This window comes from Oncorhynchus kisutch, linkage group LG5 (genome assembly GCF_002021735.2).
Source record: "Oncorhynchus kisutch isolate 150728-3 linkage group LG5, Okis_V2, whole genome shotgun sequence".
In the NCBI taxonomy this organism is placed as follows: Eukaryota; Metazoa; Chordata; class Actinopteri; order Salmoniformes; family Salmonidae; genus Oncorhynchus; species Oncorhynchus kisutch.
In genome coordinates this window covers 33,080,952-33,103,027 of record NC_034178.2, presented here as the reverse complement: position 1 = coordinate 33,103,027, position 22,076 = coordinate 33,080,952, and the positions used below count along the sequence as shown (strand labels likewise).

The 22,076-nt window shown below is 42.1% G+C and overlaps 1 protein-coding gene across 1 annotated transcript in view; it reads right to left on the bottom strand.

Annotated features, from left to right (window-relative positions):
• LOC109890931 (RING1 and YY1-binding protein B-like) overlaps positions 1-21,552 on the bottom strand; it is a 40,182-nt gene extending 18,630 nt beyond the window's left edge. Inside the window, exons 1-2 of the mRNA XM_020483089.2 lie at positions 21,228-21,552; positions 20,315-20,440 (exon numbers count right to left, since the gene is read on the bottom strand). Coding sequence (XP_020338678.1) covers positions 20,315-20,440; positions 21,228-21,253 — 152 coding nt within the window. The 5' untranslated portion in view covers positions 21,254-21,552. The remainder of the gene's footprint in view (positions 1-20,314; positions 20,441-21,227) is intronic.
• Positions 21,553-22,076: the final 524 nt, after the last annotated feature.

The following is a 22,076-nucleotide window of genomic DNA, read 5'->3' as shown; positions in this document are numbered from 1 at the left end:
GACACAAAATCCTGCACCCCCAAGGGGGATGCCCCTGCATGCCTCCCCATGCCCCCGGGTACTCAGTGAGCACAGTGGGCCCCAGCAGAGCCCTCCTCCTCCGCAGCCCTCCGTCATCTTCCCTCAGAGGAAAAGAGCACAACAAGGCAGCTGAGCATGACATTTCTGTCCTACGGTGATGTACAGTGACAACTATTTGGGACAGTTGACAAAAGAGAAACAAATCAATGAAAATCTTAAAAACAAAAATGGGGAAAGAAATAAGTTCCTCACCCTTAAAAAAAAATAGAACCCTTTAACCTAAACCAGTGTGGGGCTTCTGAGTGTGTGTGGCCTCCCACTGAGATATTCCCCCCAATGTCTGACCTCCAGGCTACAAATTGCTTCCCATCAGGGTGATTGACAGCCGCCATTGTGACAGCACTAAGCATGCATGAGCTCCCTCCATCAGAGGCTCCATGACAGTCCTCTTTGTATCACTTGTGCTCTCTCCGCCCTCGCTTTCCCTGCTGAATCATTGTCTCTTCACCTCTAGTCAAATGTATCATCCACTTTGTCTCCAGTCCCCATTCTAAATATGTAGCCATTGTTTCCCTGCTATGCCTTTTCTGTGCTGTCAGTAACACTGTTTTTCCACTCTTTCTTCCCTTGTTTCTCATTCCGTGGCTCTCACCTCAAGCTCATCTCCTCTGTGTCAGTCTGCCTCCCTGCTATGTGAGGGGTGTCTGCCCGTGTCTGTTGGAACCAGTCACCCTGCAGCGGTCATGCGTTGTCATACTTGCGCTTGTGTAAACATGGCCCGTTTCAAATTAGCTCAACAAGTCATCAAGCAATACTGCTCAGGGGAACACAGTGGTTGACAGTAGGCGTTTCATGTTGTACAGTGCATTCGGAAAGTATTCAGAACCCTTGAAAAACGGAAATATTACATTTGCATAAGTATTCAGACCCTTTACTCAGTACTTGGCTGTAATCACTGCCAAAGGTGCTTCAACAAAGTCTTCTTGGGTATGAAACTACAAGCTTGGTACACCTGTATTTAGTTTCTCTCATTCCTCTCTGCAGACACTCTGACACTCTGTCAGGTTGGATGGGGAAAGTCACTGCACAGCTATTTTCAGGTCTCTCCAGAGATGTTCGGACGGGTTCAAGTCTGGGCCACTCAAGGACATTGAGAGATTTGTGCCGAAGCCACTCCTGCGTTGTCTTGGCTTTGTGCCTTAGGGTCATTGTTCTGTTGGAAGGTAAACATTCGACCCGGTCGGAGGTCCTGAAAGCTCTGGAGCAGGTTTTCATTAAGGATCTCTGTACTTTGCTCCGCTCATCTTTCCCTCGATCCTGACTAGAGGTAGACCGATTATGATTTTTCAACACTGATACCGATTATTGGAGGACCGATTTAGAGGACAAATTTTTGTTGTTGTTGTAATAATGACAATTACAACAATACTGAATGAACACTTATTTTAACGTAATACATCAATAAAATCAATTTAGCCTAAAAAAAAATAATGATACATGTTCAATTTGGTTTAAATAATGCAAAAACAAAAGTGTTGGAGAAGAAAGTAAAAGTGCAATATGTGCCATGTAAGAAAGATAACGTTTAAGTTCCTTGCTCAGAACATATGAAAGCTGGTTGTTTCCTTTTAACATGAGTCTTCAATATTCCCAGGTAAGAAGTTTTAGGTTGTAGTTATTATAGGACTATTTCTCTCGAAACCATTTGTATTTCATTAACCTATGACTATTGGATGTTCTTATAGGCATTTTAGTATTGCCAGTGTAACAATATAACTTCCATCCCTCTCCTCACCGCTACCTAGGCTCGAACCAGGAACACATCGACAACAGCCACCCTCGAAGCAGTGTTACCCATGCAGAGCAAGGGGAATAACTACTCCAAGTCTCAGAGCGAGTGACGTTTGAAACGCTTTTAGCACGCACCCAGCTAAACATTACAAATAGGTTACACCAGCCTAATCTCGGGAGTTGATAGGCTTGAAGTCATAAACAGCGCAATGCTTGACGAAAAACGCACGAAAGTGCTGTTTGAATGAATACTTACGAGTCTGCTGGTGCCTACCATCGCTCAGTCAGACTGCTCTATCAAATCATAGACTTAATTATAACATAATAACACAGAAATACGAGCCTTAGATCATTAATATGGTCGAATCCGGAAACTATTATTTCGAAAACAAAACGTGTATTCTTTCAGTGAAATACGGAGCCGTTCCGTATTTTATCTAACGGGTGGCATCCATAAGTCTAAATATTGCTGTTAACATTGAAGGTTGTGCAATGTATGTCATAATTACGTAAAACTTCCCTTGGCTTCTTACTGCATTCGCGTAACAGGCAGGCTCCTCGTGAGGCAGGTGGTTACCGCATTGGACTAGTTAAACCGTAAGGTTACAAGATTGAATCCCTGAGATGACAAGGTAAAAATCTGTCATTCTGCCCCTGAACAAGGCAGTTAACCCACCGTTCCTAGGCCGTCATTGAAAGTAAGAATGTGTTCTTAACTGACTTGTCTCGTTAAATAAAGTTGTACAATTTTTGGGGGGGTTATATATACATATATATAAATAATCCTGACTAGTCTCACAGTCCCAGCCGCTGAAAAGCATCCCCACAGCATGATGCTGCCACCACCACCATGCTTCACCGTCGGGATGGTGCCAGGTTTCCTCCTTATGGTGTCACTTGGCCTTCAGGCCAAAGAGTTCAATCTTGGTTTCATCAGACCAGAGAATCTTGTTTCTCATGGTCAGAGTCCTTTAGGTGCCTTTTGGCAAACTCCAAGCGGGCTGTCATGTGCTTTTTACCGAGGAGTGACTTCCGTCTGGCCACTCTGGTGGAGTGCTGCAGAGATGGTTGTCCTTCTGGAGCTATGTCATTGTGACCATCGGGTTCTTGGGCACCTCCCTGACCAAGGCTCTTCTCCCCAGATTGCTCATTTTGGCCGGGCAGCCAGCTCTAGGAAGAGTCTTTGAGATACCAAACTTCTTCCATTTAAGAATCATGGAGGTCACGGTGTTCCTTCAATGCTACATACATTTTTTGTTAGCTATCCCCAGATCTGTGCCACGACACAATCCTGTCTCGGAGCTCTACGGACAATTCCTTAGACCTCATTACTTGTTTTTTGCTCTGACATGCACTATCAACTGTGGGCCCTTATATTAGACAGGTGTGTACCGTTCCAAATCATGTCCAATCAATTGAATTTACCACCGGTGTACTCCAATCAAGTTGTAGAAACATCAAGGATGGAAACAAGACGCTCAATTTCAAGTCTCATAGCAAAGGGTCTTAACACTTTTATTTTAATATATTTGCAAAATATCATTATAGTGTGTAGAAAAGAAAAGTGGGAAAGGGGTCTGAATACTTTCCGAATGCAGCGTAAACTATACAAAAGGGGAAAAAAACATTACAATCAGAGAAACCTATCCTGACACTTCATAATGCTAGTCAAACACTACACGAACTGCAATAATTGGGTGACTTCCAATGTTCACTCTAAGCGCACCTCTAGGACTGCCGCACAGAAGAAAATGTCAAGCAGCACAGAGAAGACCCAAGAGATTGAACTTCACTGAGTTCACCCTATTAGTTTGCCCTATATAGATATGTTTTTTTTTCTGTGATCGTATCAACATTATATCAGCCCCTTTTCGATGCAAAACAAAACCAATCGAACTTTGCAAGATTGAGTCTGATTTTGTTGTAGGCAGAGCCAGAGCACAACAGAGTAGAATTCTATTGGCAGGTACAGTATTTCCAGTATACTCCTTTAAAAGTTGCGTCATACTGCGGCACACCCTGCGTGCTTGCTTTACAACGGCAGTCAAGCACCGAAGCTAACGTTGTCTAGCTTCTTCCAGACACAAATGAGACCACTTTGAACATTTTACTCACCCTAGCAGAGCTGGAAAGGCAGTTTGTGTTAACCAGAGTGTTGGTGACTGAATGTGCTGCTGGAAACAATTTAATTACCATTTTCTTCTGAATTTTTCCTGACACCGGCCATATTCAACAGCTGTTGAGTGCTCATAAAGTAATTATTCTGCGCTCTGGTACACTCAGAGGAGTGTTCTGAAATCTGTGTAGAAAGTAGGCTGGACACATGACATTTTTAACAACGTTCTTTTCTGATAACTAGTTCATTGCATCCGCCGTGGAGCCCAGTTCCATAATATGACCATATTTCCCAGCTGCTTGCCGTCGTTTTGAAGTAATCGCGAAAAAACAGGCCTTATTTTAGTGTATTTCTCACCCTGCCAGCTCCTATTAGTTCTTTTGAGCACCGTGGCACCAACTCACCTTCTGAACTTTCTATTCCCAGCTTATTGTTCAACGTCACAATGACTGCTTCACTATTGTTGGCAATATATTTAGTTTTTTTCATGTCGGGTGTAACCGGTGTGAAATGGCTAGCTAGTTAGCGGGGTGCGCGCTAATAGCATTTCAATCGGTGACGTCACTCGCTCTGAGAACTTGAAGTAGTTGTTCCCCTTGCTCTGCAAGGGCTGCGGCTTTTGTGGAGCAATGGGTAACGATGCTCCGAGAGTGGCTGTTGTCTGTGTGTGCAGAGGGTCCCTGGTTTGAGCGAGTAGAGGGACTGGAGCTATAATGTTACACTGGCACTATTTTAAAAATCTGGATAATCTCCTCTTTGTAATTACGTAAATCTGGGCAGCGAGCTCATTTGTCATCGATCGCTAGACCAGAAATAGTCAGAATTTTTTAAACATTTTTTAAAATAGAATTCTTAGCATCACTACTGTCAAAGGCAGGCTCTGCGAATGTTAAATTCAATTAATTTGCTATGGGCTCGCGCTAGTGTTCCAGTTTAGCCAACGTTCTTAAGACGTTTTTCAGCCTTGGGTGAATTTTGACCCGTTCTATTGTCCAGCCTATAGATAGCTAGAGCAAATTTACGAAAGCACTCAAATATCCATTGAGAAAGCACAACGACTATACCATTTAGCTAAGCTAAGAATGACGAGAATAAGTCAATAAACGTTGGGTAGTTCGATTAGGCTATAGTTAACATTACTAACAAGATTGATGTATGACTACTGACGTTAGGCAGCTAGCTAACATACCGGCACATACTGCTGTAATGATATGCTGTGGTTCGTAAGGACAGCGTTGCTAACAAATTGTCAGCCAACATAACGTGTAAGGTAACGTAATTGAAGTCATTACTTTATTACATTGAGTAGCAAGCTACCCCTTGGTCGTTAGGGCAAATCTGGTCTGTGATAGGCGGGGGGTTCACACACCTCGCTCCGCTATTAGGCTATTCTTTAGTAAAGGTTGAATAGTCTATTGTTCAGCTATTAGCCCTCCTCCCCAAGTTGCAACAAAATTGCTGTTCCCATCTCATTCCTTTCCCTCTTTCACGCGTCATCATTCTGCTCCCGAGTGGCTCGCTTGTGGGCGTGATGGCAGGATATGGTAGCATCTTCGGTTGTGCGTCAAGAATTCTGCATATAGTAGCACGTTTGTATGAAGGTGTGGTTATTCATAGGCAAATTGTTATATTCTATGGAGGTAAATGTATTTTTGTAGAGAGCAAAACCTTTTTTATTTTCAATCAAAAATAATTGTTCTGAAAGCAACTTTTTTCCGACACAAAGTCAGTCAAAGCGGACACCTGCGAAGATGGCATCGATGGTATTGATGCATCCTAAAAATGGCATCTGCTGCTTTAGATTTAACGGTCATCTCAGTTATTGTTTACATATCTATAAAAAAACAAGCAGTTTTTACTTTCAGAGAACGAGCTGACCAAGGGGTCGAAAATGTAGTTATTGCCAGATGTTCACTGTCCAAGGAACAGGCCGTGGAGGCTTTATGGCTGGCAAGTGTCCATAACCAGAGGTAGTTAAACTGTTGTTATTTTTCTCCATCTCTGCCTGTCTTGTTGTACATGGAACCTGCCTCACATGGATAAAAAAAAAAAAAAAGTACCTTAAGATGTCAGCTGCTAATTTTCAGATTTACACCACATAAACACAGCCATTTTCACCGGACTATCCATTGCAGCCAATTCATGATTTTCCTGGGGGTTAGCCTTGCAATAACCAAGTGGTGAGACACATAGCCCTCTATATTTAATTGTTTCAGGTACACTCTGATAGGTGTCTGCGTCACATACAGTATCTTCTATTGACATTATCTTTATTGTTTGCCATCATGTGTCTGTTTTTCAGCATAAAGTACCACACAATAACATTCTCTTCACTTCATCCCTCTGCCCATTCTCCCTAAATCCTCTAGGTTATATCAGCTGTTTTGGTGAACCCCTCCCGCATCTGAACAGGCTGACAGAGGGCAGCATGATCATAGGTGAGATGTCACTTGGTCGGGTCAACAGGAAGTATTATTAAAGAGATGCTTTACATTGAAATACAGACAGATGTTTTAGTCCCAGAGTTAATGATGCAAGGCCAGTTTTGCATTTCACCTTCTGATTTAAGATGAGTGTCAGAATAAAAAAAATCATGCTGGCTCTCTATCCATTTGTCACTCGTCTGCAGGAATGTTTTGATGTGAGAGAGGAAGCCAGTCCCATCCTCACCACCTAAGATAACCGTCGGGCCAACTGGGAGCCCAAGGCTGGTTAGGAGACACAGCAATTGTGATGAACTGAGTGAATATTAGGGTAGCGCTGTAATTAATGAATCATATTCTGTCTGCCGCTGTTCTTACCCCTTTCCCTTCTACACTTCTCCCCAACTCGTCTTTCCGCATTTTATAATGCACACCATATGTGCATTGAAGTACAGTTTGAACTTGTATTTATAAATATTACAATTATCATAAATGCATTATAATTATAACACCTGGATAATGAACTTTTCAGTAAAGCTTTTCACATTCTCCACTGGTTGAAATACTATCCTGTGTCCTCAGATTAAATGCAGATGAAGGGAGTTATGCATAGTTTTTTTCTGTATATATGAACTACAACTCAATCATGTTACAATATGTAATCAGTGATGTCCCAGGAGCAGCAACACTGTTGAAGTGTATAATTGTAAAACATTCATGCAGACACAGCATTATTCAAATAATGGAGTTTGATATAACTGAAAAAGAATGTCTCCGAGATTCATACCTGAACCACACCTTTATTTGCCAAGGAAGAGTACATGATCAGTGAATGTATTCAATGTACAGGCTACAATGTGGGAATCTCATACGTGGTAATAACTACAGTACATGTGTATATAGGACTTGCATCCTTGGCACAATAAAGTTATTATAATCTACTCTATCCATAGGCTTCATTAATGCCATTCAGACTTGAAATTGATACAACTATAATAGCTGTGGTTCATTGATTGGTATGAATAGGAGTTCAGAACTAATGTTTTAGGGTCCATACACAGATTGGCTACATACTGTAGCTAGCTACGAATCCTAGGGCATTCAGTTATTTTCATCCTTCACTACACAATAAGCAAGTAAATAGTTAGCTAGCTGTGTTACTTCAGCTGCATTGCAAGGCAAGCGTATACAATTGTACATTCAATTTGCAGGAAATGCTTTAACTAGCTAGATTCTTTACATCCACTGTTTCACAAGACGACAGCCTGGTTTGCTGGTTCTTAGGAGTCCCTAAAACATTAAATACAAATGAATTATCCTAACACTAACAAGCTGGCTAATGTTAGCTAGTCAGATAACTTGCTAAATAGTGATTTGTGAATTAGCTTTATAACCCCAAAAAATATGCACAAACGTTGGTCTCTACATTAACTAGCATAGCATCTTTGTTGAAGAACGCCACAAGGCAAGTCTGGCTCGCGACAAAATTCATCATTGGAACCACTCGATATGATTGGTCATATAAAAACCTTGCATAACGAGTGCTCCAACTCCCCCTTGTGGTGGTCTGGAGCATTGAAGCCGTGACGCTGGGTACCTCCAAGTCCCGCATTACAAAGCTCGCAACTTTTAGAGGAACCACTGTAGCACACTAGGGGTCTTTCAATCACCAGCGAGTGAATGAACGTGTTCTTCAGATCAGAGCCACACGTGAACATTTGTTATTATTTGCTAGTTAAAGAGTTATTAGCCCAGTTATAGGTAAGTATAGGTCAGTAATGGGAAGCTACTGCTTCCAACAAGAGCACATTTCAAGTGGTCTTTGAAAAGCCAGTCAGGTAAAAAGCTTATGCCTTAATTAAAGCGGCAGTGTTGTATTTTAAGACAGGCTTGAATATGCAAATAAGCCAATAGGCAAAGGGGAAGCCTACATTGTCTAATTCACTATATGGTAATAATAATTGCATTTTGTAAAGTGATTTCTTGCATCATACAACAAGGTACAAAGCAATTTAGTCACCCATTTGGCCCATGGTATTACAGACAAGTAAAAAAATTAAAAAAATTAAGTATGCAATGTAGGCCTGCATTCAACACCACATATAGGCTACTATGGGCTATATCATAGAAATCAAAAGCTATTTCCAAGTTAAAAATGTTATGTGATTTGCTCCATTGGTTTTGTTGGTAGACCTACATTATGCTCAAATAGCCACAATCACCTATTGGCTACTGTCTAAAACTGTAAGGTTACAGCCTCACTGCAAAATTCTCACAACATTCAAGTTTCCGCTCACAAGACCTACACTGCTCAGTGCCCCCAAAAATTACATGTAACATTGAGGACGTCACAAATTTGCTTTGATGGAAATACCACAGTCAGTCTCCCAATTACAAAATATTCTATACACAAAAGACAATCATGTCACAATCTTACCTGAATAAAAAGACAATTTTTAACTTGCCTAGTAAAATAAAAAATATATATATTCTTCCCCAGATGACACTACCGCTGAGCTGTTTCTTTCCCCGTCTCGTGACATACACGGATGGAGTTGTGATCCAGAGGGATGGCCATGGTGGAAAGAGGCGTGTGTGAGGGCCAGCCCAGCTCTTACCTTCCCTTAGCTCCCTGGGTAATTATGTGCTCCATTCTGTCATCCCCAGGAGACTCTTGGCTGAGTGAACACATCCCCCCTCCACAGTCCATCACGCCCAGCAGCCCCCGTCACAGCACGACCGGGCCCAGCCACTCCAGCTCACACTGTTGTATCCCGTATGCTTCCCCTTGTCCCTCCGTACCCTCCGAATCCCCTTGTCCCTCCGTACCCTCTGCTCTCGGTTCTTCTTCCAGCTACTTTGCCTCCCCATTGTCACTCTACACGTCTCTCTGTCTCGTTCTCTCACTTGCTCGCTCCCTCACTCCACCCTCTGAGGACAAGTTCAAGTCAACAGCTCGTTCTATCAACGTTTCGCCATTTGTCAGACTGCCAAATGGGCCATTCAAAATCACTCACATTCTCTCAAATCTCATGAAGTAATTAAATACTCTGAAATCCGCCAATTAACACATTAAGATTAGGGCCTACCTGCTCATGCTTAAGGATTAATGCAGATCCTGATAATGATTGATAAGCATAAGCCTTTACAAATACAAAATGGAGTGTGCAAGCACGTCCTTCTTAAGTAATTCCATTAGTCTTGACAATTTGTGTTAATGTGACAGCGGTAAAATCCACAGATTATAATGACTATGGCTGGGCGATATGACGATGTATATCGTGTGATGATAGAAAAATATCTATCGTTTCATATTATGCACTATCGTTTATTTCATGTCGCGAATCTTACTCTTTACGGAAATATTTGTAATCAATTGGAAGGAAATTTGCAACACAAACAAACATGGAGGACAGTGAACGTGACACGGAGCTCGTACCTTGAAGAGTGGCTCCTTCAGTCACATAGACGTGGTTTGGTTAAGAGAAAAGTCTGACACGGACCAGAAAACCGTCCTCTGCAAAATATGCCGCAGGCCAGTCCCGACAACAGGCTCAAAACACCTACGCAAGAATCATGTGAAACAGTACAGAGAAAGTCTATGGATGATAAACAAAAAAGTACAGTCGAGTGTTCAAAACGTTGCAAGATACTTTTGCCCGCGGCAAACCATATGGCAAAGAATCACAAAAGACGGAAGGAGGTAACAGCTGCTGTTACAACTTACATCTGCAAAGACATGGCCCCAATTTACACGGTGGAGAAACGAGGGTTTCGTGAGTTGGTGCTAACACTCGACCCAAGGCACCAAATGCAAATTGATATGCGACGCATATTAATGCCAAAATAACATGCAACAGGCCAATATTTATGTTTTTTGCAACTATAATTTAAGTGTTTTCTATTTACCTTTTTAGATTAATAATTTTATTACACGCTTAATTTAATTTGCAAAGGTTCTAAATAAAAGGAGAAATAATAATCAAGAGTAAGAACCTTTTATTTGTTGAGTATAATTCAACATGTAATAAGAAATAGGCCTTTATATGTAGTCATTTTATATAAACTACTTATTCATTGAATTTACAGAAAATGTGCTATATCGTGATATGAAATGACCTTTTTGGCCATATCGCCCTAAATGACTATTCCATCATTTTAACAGACATGCACTTAGGTGAAGCATATTCTTGCCGAGCAGAGCATTTGTGAGTGTGCTAGTTCAGTCAGTGCTACTGCAAACCTCAGTTTAACACCATCACACTAAACTGACAAACACTCAAACATCTGGACTAGAGGTCGACCGATTATGATTTTTCAATGCCGGTACCGATTATTGGAGGACCAAAAAAGCCGATACCGATTAAATGTATATATTTTTTGCAAATGTAATAATGACAATTACAACAATACTGAATTAACACTTATTTTAACTTAATATAATACATCAATAAAATACATTAAGCCTCAAGTAGATAATAAAACATTCAATTTAAATAATGCAATTTAAATAATGCAAAAACAAAGTGTTGGAGAAGAACGTAAAAGTGCAATATGTGCTATGTAAGAAAGCTAACATTTCAGTTCCTTGCTCAGAACATGAGAACATATGAAAGCTGGTGGTTTCCTTTTAACATGAGTATTCAATATTCCCAGGTAAGACGTTTTAGGTTGTAGTTATTATAGGACTATTTCTCTCGAAACCATTTGTATTTCATTAACCTATGACTATTGGATGTTCTTATAGGCACTTTAGTATTGCCAGTGTAACAGTATAGCTTCCGTCCCTCTCCTTGCTCCAAGGTGAAAATCTGTCTTTCTGCCCCTGAACGAGGCAGTTAACCCACCATTCCTAGGCCGTTATTGAAAATAAGAAAGTGTTCTTAACCGACTTGCCTAGTTAAAAATATATTTTTTTAAATACATTTTTTAAAGGGCAAATCGGCGCCGAAAAATACCGATTTCCGATTGTTATGAAAACTTGAAATCGGACCTAATTAAAATCGGCCATTCCGATTAATCGGTCGACCTCTAATCTGGACATCAAAATGTCGATGCTAGGCATCAACAGGTTAGTCTGCATACCAAACAGTAGCCGAGTTATCGCAATTCGAATAATTTGGTTTGGAATATGAGAATCACCAGCGCGACGCACAGCAGTGAGCCAAAAATCCTACCTCTGCACAAACATGTCTGGAACAAAGTGGCAAGAAACAATCAACAAGGAACGTCACGTCCCCCAAAACCACAGCCTGAGGCGTCACAACAACCAAAGAGCATTAGCACCTGATCCCGACCATTAATCAAGTCAAAAAGGCCCCGCCAGGAGCTGGAGCAGCTCACGGTGCAGCATACCAACACACAGCACAGCCATCAGGAAAACTGTACTGATCCAGCAGCAAGATGTCACAATCTAGCACTGATTGGTTTCATGTGCTGGCTACTTTAGAATACGATAGCTGATCACTGGTGTCAGGTGTATGCTGCTAACGCAAAGATGTGCCTCTTCTGGTATAAGAATGCTTCAAAAACGTACTCCAACTATTAACAGCAGAACTCGGGAGGTCAGGTCACAACACACAGTGCTTTCTTGTTGGAGAACCAAAGTGAGTGCAGTGGCAGTGCACAGATTTAGCCTACTTGGGCATTGTGTGAGATTGGGTGAGAGTTGGGCCTCCCCATGCATGTTGACATTGGTTCTCTAGCACATGTTAGCACTAGAGGTCTTCACGGATTCACCTGTACCCGAGACCAGATCCAAAACCCTGATTTAATTGTCATGGGTATGAGTAATTTTAACTGACTTGTCCAGAAGGACCCATACAGAGCCGAATGCACCTGCTGCAGTAGAGAGAGAATTTGTATAAATCATGCTGCTGCTCTGTGCTTTTCACGAGAATGACCAACAACAAGCTACACGCGGCAATCACAAATCATCAAAGCAACGTTAGGCTAGACATAGATCCTCCACGTGGGGCAAAAGTTAGGAGAAACACTACATGCTCATCAAACATCTCATTCCAAAATCATTGGCATTAATATGAAGTTGGTCCCCCTTTGCCGCTATAAAAGTCTCCACTCTTCTGGGAAGGCTTTCCACTCGATGTTGGAACATTCAGCCACAAGAGCATTTGTGAAGTCGGGTACTGATATTTGGCAATTAGGCCTGGCTCGCAGCTGGTGTTCCAATTCATACAATTTGATGGAGTTGAGGTCAGGGCTCTGTGCAGGCCAGTCAAGTTCTTCCACACCGATCTCGACAACCCATTTCTGTATGGACCTCACTTTGTGGTGGTGGTGGGTGGGGGTGGGTACTCATGCTGAAACAGGAATGGGCACTCCTCAAACTATTACCAATGTTGAAAGTACAGAATCGTCTACAATGTAATTGTATGCTGTAGCATTCGGATCCTCCAAACTTTACAGTTGGCACTATGCATTTGGGCAGTTAAGAATTCTCCTGGCATTGGTCGAACTCAGATTTGTCCGTCGGACTGCCAGATGGTGAAGCGTGATTCATCACACCAGGGAACGCGTTTCCATTGCTCCAGATTACAATGGCGGCTAGCTTTACACCACTTCAGCCGACACTTGGCATTGCACATTGTGATCTTAGGCTTGTCGCGGCTGCTCGGCAATGGAAACCCATTTCATGAAGCACCACCGACGAATAGTTATTGTGCTGACATTGCTTCCAGAGGCAGTTTGGAACTCGTAGTGAGTGTTGTAACCGAGTACAGAGAATCTTTACATGCTATGCGCTTCTGCACTTGGCAGTCCTGTTCTGTGAACTTGGTTGGCCTACAACTTCGCGGCTGAGCAGTTGTTGCTCCTAGACATTTCCACTTCACAATAAGAGCACTTACAGTTGACCGGGGCAGCTTTAGCAGGGCAGAAATGTTACGAACTGACTTGTTAGAAAGGTGGCATCCTATGACAGTGCCACGTTGAAAGTCACTCAATTCTTCAGTGAGATCATTCTACTGCCAATGTTTGTCTATGGAGATTGCATGGGTGGATGCTCGATTTTATACACCCGTCAGCAATGGGTGTGGCTGAATCCACTAATATGAAGGAGTGTCCACCTACTTTTGTATATACACTGTATCTAATAAATGGAGGAAGATGGAATTAAAATGTCAGCTGCTACTTTATATTCTGAATGGAGTTGTATGTAACTGTGTAGGACGATAAAGCGTGGCAGATGTTGCCTACCCTCGCTTCCTGGGGGACAGCCAGTCGGGAAGTCCAGGATCCAGTTGCAGAGGTTCAGTCCCAGGGTCCTGAGCATAGTGATGAGCTTGGAGGGCACCAAGGTGTTGAACGCTGAGCTGTAGTCAATGAACAGTATTCTCACATAGGTTTTCCTCTTGTCCAAGTGGGAGAGGGAAGTGCAATAGAGATTGTGTCATCCGAATATCTGTTGAGGCAGTAAGCAAAAAGGAGTGGGTCCAAGGTGTCTGGGATGTCCAAGTGGGAGAGGGAAGTGCAATAGAGATTGTGTCATCCGAATATCTGTTGAGGCAGTAAGCAAAAAGGAGTGGGTCCAAGGTGTCTGGGATGATGGTGTTGACGTGAGCCATGACCAACCTTTCAAATGAGTTCATGGCTACAGATCTGAGTGATAAGGGGTGGTAGTGATTTAGACAGGTTATCTGGGCGTTCTTGGGCACAGGGACTATGGTGGTCTGCTTGAAACATGTAGGTATCAGGGAGACAGACGGGGTCAGGGAGAGGTTGAAAATGTCTGAAGACACTTGCCAGCTGGTCAGCGCATTCTCTGAGCACGCATCCTGGTAATCCGTCTGTCCCCACGACCTTGTGAATGTTAACCTTGACTAGGGAGAGCGAGATCACAGTCATCCGCAACAGCTGGTGATCTCATGCATGATCCAGTGTTGCTTGCTTCAAAGCAAGCATAAAAGGCATTTAATTTTTGCTTGTAAGAATCAGGAGGATAGAGTTAAGGTCAGATTTGCCAAAGGGAGGGCGAGCCTTTCACGCTGGTCCCTCAGTTGGTAGAGCATGGCGCTTGCAACGCCAGGGTTGTGGGTTCAATTCCCACAGGGGACCAGTACGACAAAAGTATGAAAATGTATGCACTCACTACTGTAAGTCGCTCCGGATAAGAGCGTCTGCTAAATTATGCAAATGTTAAAATGTTGTGAAACGGATCAGTTTCCCTGCAATAACATCACCGGACATGAGAAGCGCCGGTTCTGGATGTACATTTTCTTGTTTGCTTATGGCCCTACACAGCTTGTCAAGTGTGGTCTCAGTGCCAGCATCGGTCTGTGGTGGTAAATATACAGCTACAAAAAAATATAGATAAATAGGTCAATAGTTTTGTCTGCAGCCTGTCATAAGGTATTCTAAATCAGGCAAGCAAAAACATCATACTTCCTTAAAGGGTAGGAAACACGCAACACAGTGTAGTCAAAGACTTAGTAACTTAAGATGTAGTCATGATCTGGTTACCTATATGTGCAAAAAGTTGTTACATATTCAATATTTCTGGATATCTTCTAAACTACCCACAATGCACTATTTCTCAACATCAAGTGGAGGATCTGCTTTGTGCTACTGAGCAGCTAGATCAAGCTGGCCAACATTAGCCACTAGCAATGACAGCATGTAATTTCATTCCAAATCAAGTGTTGGCGGTGGTGAGCTACAATCCACCAAACGCAGGAAGTGTGATGTAAACAAGAAGTTGATGGGGCATATGCGGCCATGAAGCATGCTCTTCACAGAATTTGTGGCTGTGTTATCTATTTGGAACCCGTTAGCATGGCAGGCCCTGGTGCCTTCTTCCCGTGGGCTCAAATCGATACAGAAAATCAAATTTTATAGTACCTCATCGGTTCTCCTTTTTGTTTTGTCAACTTTTCAGCATATTCCCTGTTTAGTACGCTATAGGAGTTGTGTAACTTTTCCACCTTGGCTTAGTGCGAGCACGATAGCTGACGGATATCTGGAATCTATCTATTTGGGATTTCCCTGAGACTCTCCATCAGCCAGTGAAGCACCCACCTCCTCCTGGCTTTGGTAGCTAACTCAGATCCAAAAATAATTATGCATTCCCAAAACTTTGGTTTACTTTAATGTAGCTGTAAGCTAGGTGTTGATAGCAACTGGCTGACTCGTGTAGTGCTAACATAACATTAGCAGGCAAGTAGGGCTAACGTTAGCAGGCTAGTTGGCTATCAGCCCTGCAAGTTGGTTTGTAACAATAAATTAATTTAGCAATTGCTTGTAAGTTGCCTGAAAATTACACTGAAACCAGTATTCATGACCGCAAACAATTTGGTTTAATTTTAAGTTATTTCTGTTGGAGTTCACATCATAGAAGACAGGCCGGCTTGCCAGGTCCTCCACATAACATCACCTTACGGAAGAATATTTTCCGACATGACTTCGGCATTCTGATCAGTTTTATGTAATAACTCAAATAGAAAAGTGAGGTGTGACTTTGCATTAAGACTTTTGAGGTGTATACTAATTCAAATACATATGCTATATTTATGCTACATACCCTTTAACAGAGATCATGCACCAGCTGTTAAAAGATACACACCCCTCCTCTCTTCGTCTTGAGTGGTCTTGACGATGCATGGAAAAAAACAGCTAGATTTGTTAGCCATGTCCTTGTTCAGCCACGACTCAGATAAACATAGAATATGACATTTCTTTAGGTCCTGTTGATAGAATAGTATCGAACAGAGCTCGTCCAGTTTGTTCTCTAGTGGCTGTACATTTGGCAATAGAACGTAGGGTATAGTAGTCTCATCAAAGTAGTCTCGTCTGGATGCCAGCTCATCTGCCTCTCTTGCTTCTTCTTTCAAATCAGAGATTAGGGCCCGGTCAGGAGTAGGGTTGGGTGGTATCCTGGTTTTCATATCGTCATACCATCCATCATGCTCTCACCCCGGGAGATGCATGTGTACTAAAATGGTAATAATGTGACAGTAAAAAAAAAAGCCCAAAACCCAATTGGGGGTCTATTACCAGAATGCTAACAAAATTAGCACAAGTAATAGCAAATTTCCATGGAGCCTGCTAGCTAAATGTGATAAATTGCAAAGACAGGCAATCCGGCTCACAAAGTTTTACACATAGGTAGGAGATACCGAATGTCATTCTTGGTGAGTTTAGACATTTACAAGCGAATGTGAACGAGAGAAAGTTGAGACGCATGCAGTACTGGCTCTCGAGCAGCATGTCTACACCAAAGATTTTATAACTAACCCCATCTGTGTCAACACACTGCGTCTGTGTGGAGTCTGCTCTGGTTGGAGAAGAGGGGGGCAGAGCAGGTGGGCCGAGAACAGAGAATAAAAAAATGGAAGGAAATCAACATAGCAATGGCAGCTGTACAGATAACTCATGCAAAAGGCTTTTACTTCAACATGGCAGAAAGCTAAAACAATATGATGCCCCGTCACCTTATTATTTCAGCCACATACTTCGATTAGGCCTGGTTCGCAGTTGACGTTCCAATTCATACCAAAAGTGTTTGATGGGGTTGAGGTCAAGGCCCTGTGCAGGCCTTCCACACCGATCTCAACAAACCATTTCTTTATGGACCTCGCTTTGTGCACAGCGAGCATTGTCATGCTGAAACAAAACTGTCGCCACAAAGTTGGAAACACAGAATTGTCTAGAATGTAATTGTATGCTGTAGCGTTAAGATTTCCCTTCACTGGAACTAAGATGCCTAGCCAAACCATGAAAAAAAGCCCAAGATCATTATTCCTCCTCCACCAAACTTTACAGTTGGCACAATGCATTGGGTCAGGTAGCGTTCTCCTGATATCCACCAAACCCAGATTCATACACCAGACAGTGAAGCGCGATTAATCACTCCAGAGAACGTTTCCACCGCTCCAGAGTCCAAAGGTGGCGAGCTTTACACACCACTCCAGCCGACGCTTGGCCTTGCGCATGGTGATCTTAGGCTTGTGCACGGCTGCTCGGTCATGGAAACCCATTTCATGAAGCTCCCTACGAACAGTTATTGTGCTGACGTTGCTTCCAGAGGCAGTTTGGAACTGAGTGTGTCAACCGAGTACGCACTACGCACTTCAGCACTCACTGGTCCCGTTCTGTGAGCTTGTGGCCTACCACTTTGCAGCTGAGCTGTTGCTGCTCCTAAACGTTTCCACTTACAGCAATTACAGTTGACAGGGGCATCTCTAGTAGGGAAGAAATTTGATGAACTGGCTTGTTGGACATGTGGCATCCTATGACAGTGCCACGTTGAAAGTCACTGTGCTCTTCAGTAAGGCCAATCTACTGCCAATGTTTGTCTATGAAGATTGCATGGCTGTCTTCATATGGTCACATGCCACAAGGCAACTTTGAAGCCAGAAACTGTCAATAGGCTGGTGTTCCTGGCACAGAACTTGTGAAGAGGGAGGCAGTGAATTGTTACATGTTGAACTGAGAAACATAGACAGTCTGGTGAATGCTTGAAGAAGGTTTACAACTTGACTTCATAATGTCCAGTATTATGCTGAAAAAAACAGACTGCACTTATATTTGGCAGGACAAAGCTTTAAAAAAATCATTTAATTTCCTTTACATCCTGAATACTTTAAATATTTGTTTTATTTAATTGTGCTGCATATATATTTAACTAATACCTTTGCATAAGTTTCGTGTTTGCACAGGTTTACCATAGAAGTAAAAAAAAAAGTGCAATGCTTTCTGTTTCTATAGGGTTAAAAGCAATAGTCATTTATTAACTTTAAAGGGCTCATAAAATGTTTGTTTTATTAAAGTACAGTATATCATGATATATCGTAATCGTCCAGAAAGTGGAAAATATTGTGAAATAAACTTCAGTTCATGTCGCCCACCCCTACCACAAACACACTGTTAAAGTGTGAATGATTTGGCTGAGAGCATACTGCATCAAACAGAGAGAAAATATGCCTAATTAGTACTCATTACAATAAGAGCCAGGCTTTCAACAAGCAAACAACTGCATCAAAGGTTAACAATTCATATCAAATGGGAATGTGACAACCCACTTCAATGATGTCATGCGATTCCATTTACCAAATAGAGGCAATTGGGCTGTTGCCAAAAGCTCCATGGTAAGGGGCTTGGACATACTTTTCATGACATCCCCTCATTAACATAAAGCATGCTAACCCCCACTGTGACGTACCAGTATCTGTTAACTTGCCCGGGCCGGACCAAATCTGAACCAATCAGACGTAGATGTTTCACAAGTTTGGACAGCACAGTAGAGAACAGTATAATGTACTATATTATACATAGGCTATCTACTTTGCTGCACTGTGATGTCCAAAATTGTGAAACATGGACGTCCATGATTGGTTCCGATTTGGTCTGGTACGGACCAACCAAATGTGGTCTTTGTGACACAGGAGGTTGGTGGCACCTTAATTGGGGAAAACGAGCTCATGGTAATGACTGGAGCGGAATGGTATCAAATACATGGCTTCCAGGTGTTTGATGCCATTCTATTGGCTCTGTTCCAGCCATTATTATGTGCGGTTCTCCCCTCAGCAGCCTCCTGTGCCTTGGGAGCGGAGCTCATTACAACAATAGCCAGTGTGTAGAATAATACCCAAATACGCAAAAGAAGGATATTACATATTTGTACCTATTCAGGATACAGCACCATGAAGAGAATGATATTCATTATAATGCATTTCTGTATAGTACAGATAAGGGACCTATGATGTCATTCCGTTGCCGTCATTTCGTTACCAGATGTAAATTCACCTCCTATAGTTGAATAACCAAAATAATTTTTTTTAAACTCAAGGTATCATGTCGTACAATCTGAGATTCTGATATAATTCTGTTACCAAACTTCTCATCTACACAGTTCTTCCAGTAAATGTGTTATGACATTCTCTGTGTAACTTGATCAAAGTAGGTCTTGTGCTTAGAGTTGTATGGTTTGTTAAACTTTGAAATCAATGTTTTTTGCTTGGCATACATTTTAAAACAAAAAATCTGAGTCAAAGCATAATTCCGTTAATGTGGAATTGCCCAGTACACAACACACATTTCGAATAGCAGTAAACCGGTCAGTGTTTTCCCAGTGGCAGACCAAAGGTGTCAGCAGAACACTCATTCTAAAACCACAGCTGGAAAGGTTAGAGCATGGAGGGACTCTTCTGCAGGCTCACAAATGACTCATCTATCTCTAGATTTTATCAGGCAGCTGATGATAAGTGCCTGTAAACTCACACTGACAACTGATCAGCAGTACCAAGAACTCAGGCTGGAGTGATAAACATGAAATTTAAAGGGAATCACGTAAAAAATTCTGAATGCATATCGTGATGATGTCATCTTAGTTTCCCATTGCAGTGACAGCCCAGAAATAGGTTTCTAATGTGGGGGGTCATTTCTCCCACTCTGCTGAGAAGTATTTATGCTCCACTCATACAGGAGTAATAAAGGCCTAGTGCACTAATTTGGTGGGGGAGAGGGAATAATTCAATTTATTTGTATATATATTTTTTTTTTTTCAGGGGGTGCTGCAGCACCTCAGCACACCTAGCTACTTCCCACAGCTATGCCAACTACTAATTTTTAATCCTACAGGTAGCCTAAGTGATATATTCTAACAGATGTTTCAAGCTACAGATGTCTTGTTTCAATCTGGTGATACTAATGTCAAATTCAGAGATTCACTTGGGAGCTGCTTTATTCTAGCAGCTTCGTACAGCTATTATGAAGATGTAAGGTCCCTCATTCCCACCCCATCCCCCTCTCTGGCTACCAACAGCACACCTAGACGACTCAATTCACTCACTATCCATACAATAATGAAATGCATGGCCACACAATGCAACATGCCTACGTCAATCAATAAATCAAAGTATTACTACGGAAATTGGTAGACGATTAATGTTGATTTCAATCAATTGCGATGCTTTACTGCAGGAGTAAAACAACACCCGTTCAGACATACCTTGTGGATGTGCCCTTCCTCACATCGCATATGCTGCATTTAAAAGCCTCTGCACTGTTCTTGAAGGTGCAGACGCTACAGTCCCAATATCCGTCGTCAGCACTTGGTTTAGCTTGTCTTTTTGGCCTTAGAAATATAAAAATGTAAAGTCAAGTTAGTTTATTACATATAATTAATTTGATAATGACTGTTGTTAGTGCTGGCGACATGCAATACCACCCAAATTAAAAATCGTCTAACTTAAACCAATACAGAAGAAACAAAAATCGCTGTCAGGTTATCCATTCGAATCCCGAATAACCTACGCAGCGCGAGTTTCTCGATTAGATCAGTCACTAGCTAAAATCAAGGTCCTTGCTATCTGGGATCCTTGGGACGTCCCTATCCCATTGAAGTTGACGTTTAAAATTGTTATGGTAAGGGTTGTTATGGTTTGGGTAGGAGTTAAGATTAGGATAGGGTTGACCCAAGGATTCTGGATAGCACTAACCCTAGAATCAAGCGACCTAGCTCGAATTTCGGTTAGCTAGCTAGCTAACGTTACAACATTCGATTGTATCGCGGCTTAGCCTAATGTCTGTTCGGGGCTAAGCATGTTAACTAGCAAAACGAATGTCAAATAATGTCCATTCGACATTGATCTTCGAACGACTTCTGTTGACATTTAATATAATTTTCTAGAATGGCAGGCATATCCACTGAAAAATTCCCTTTGTCTGAGAGTGACTGGTAGAGAGTAGGGAGCGAGAAGCCGCCATAGTGCCTGTGCACTATTCTAGCTCTGGCATACAAACTGAAAAAAGGGAGAAACACTCCTTGAGAAATCATCCGAATATCAACCGCAAACGCCATGGAATTATCGCGAAACAAGTCTAAATCGACACAAAACCGACTGGGGTATACGGTTAAATACCTGGTAGGGCTTTTCTTGTCGCCCATGGTGAAGAACTGTCTTCCAAAAGAAGAAAAGGTCTTCAGTAATAATCAGTAATTGTTGTAGGTTCTGCGCGGAGGATCCAGATAGAACCGCTGCTAAAGCTGGCAGTTAAGCTCGCATTCAGCGGCAGGGCGACTGCACACCGCGTGACTCCAAGACGCCCAATCACCGCATGCCTCGGTTTAAAAGTCTGGTTGGAAATAAGAGAAATAGGTAGCTCGCTATATATTTCCCCGAAATATTCTGTATCGAAATGAGATGATGCGGTTTATAGTCGAAATTGAGGAATAAGAGTGCCAGCCCAATGTATTCGCAGGTTTCGTGAGTGTCATACTGTGCAGTACCACAGCATGAGCTGGTGTCATTGCATTTTATCCCTACACACATTGAAGATGTAGCTGGTGGAGTTCATCTTGGGACACAGGTGCATAGAAAGTTATTCCCCATCATCTCTTTTCAATCGTGACAGGTGTAAGAGTCAAAATGTCTAGGACTACTAATAAACCAAATGCAAAAATGTATGTTGAGTGCTATCAGAGCAGTCCAGTCAATTTAGCCTGTAGGGCTTTTGTCCCTATCATACCTGTCCGTGAGATTAGCCTACTGTCTTTGCATTAAGACGGACATGTTTCAGTTGTTTCATCTTCTGTGGTTGTAGTGTGCCCACACTGCCTAACATTTGAAAGGACCAAAGGAAATTGCCTTATGTTTCAAATAAGACGTAGAACAAAGAAAGGATTACCTCAGACACTAAACATTCACCTTGAATGATCATTTGTATTTAGATTACAAATGTTCACCTTACTCATCATTTCCAAAATTCCA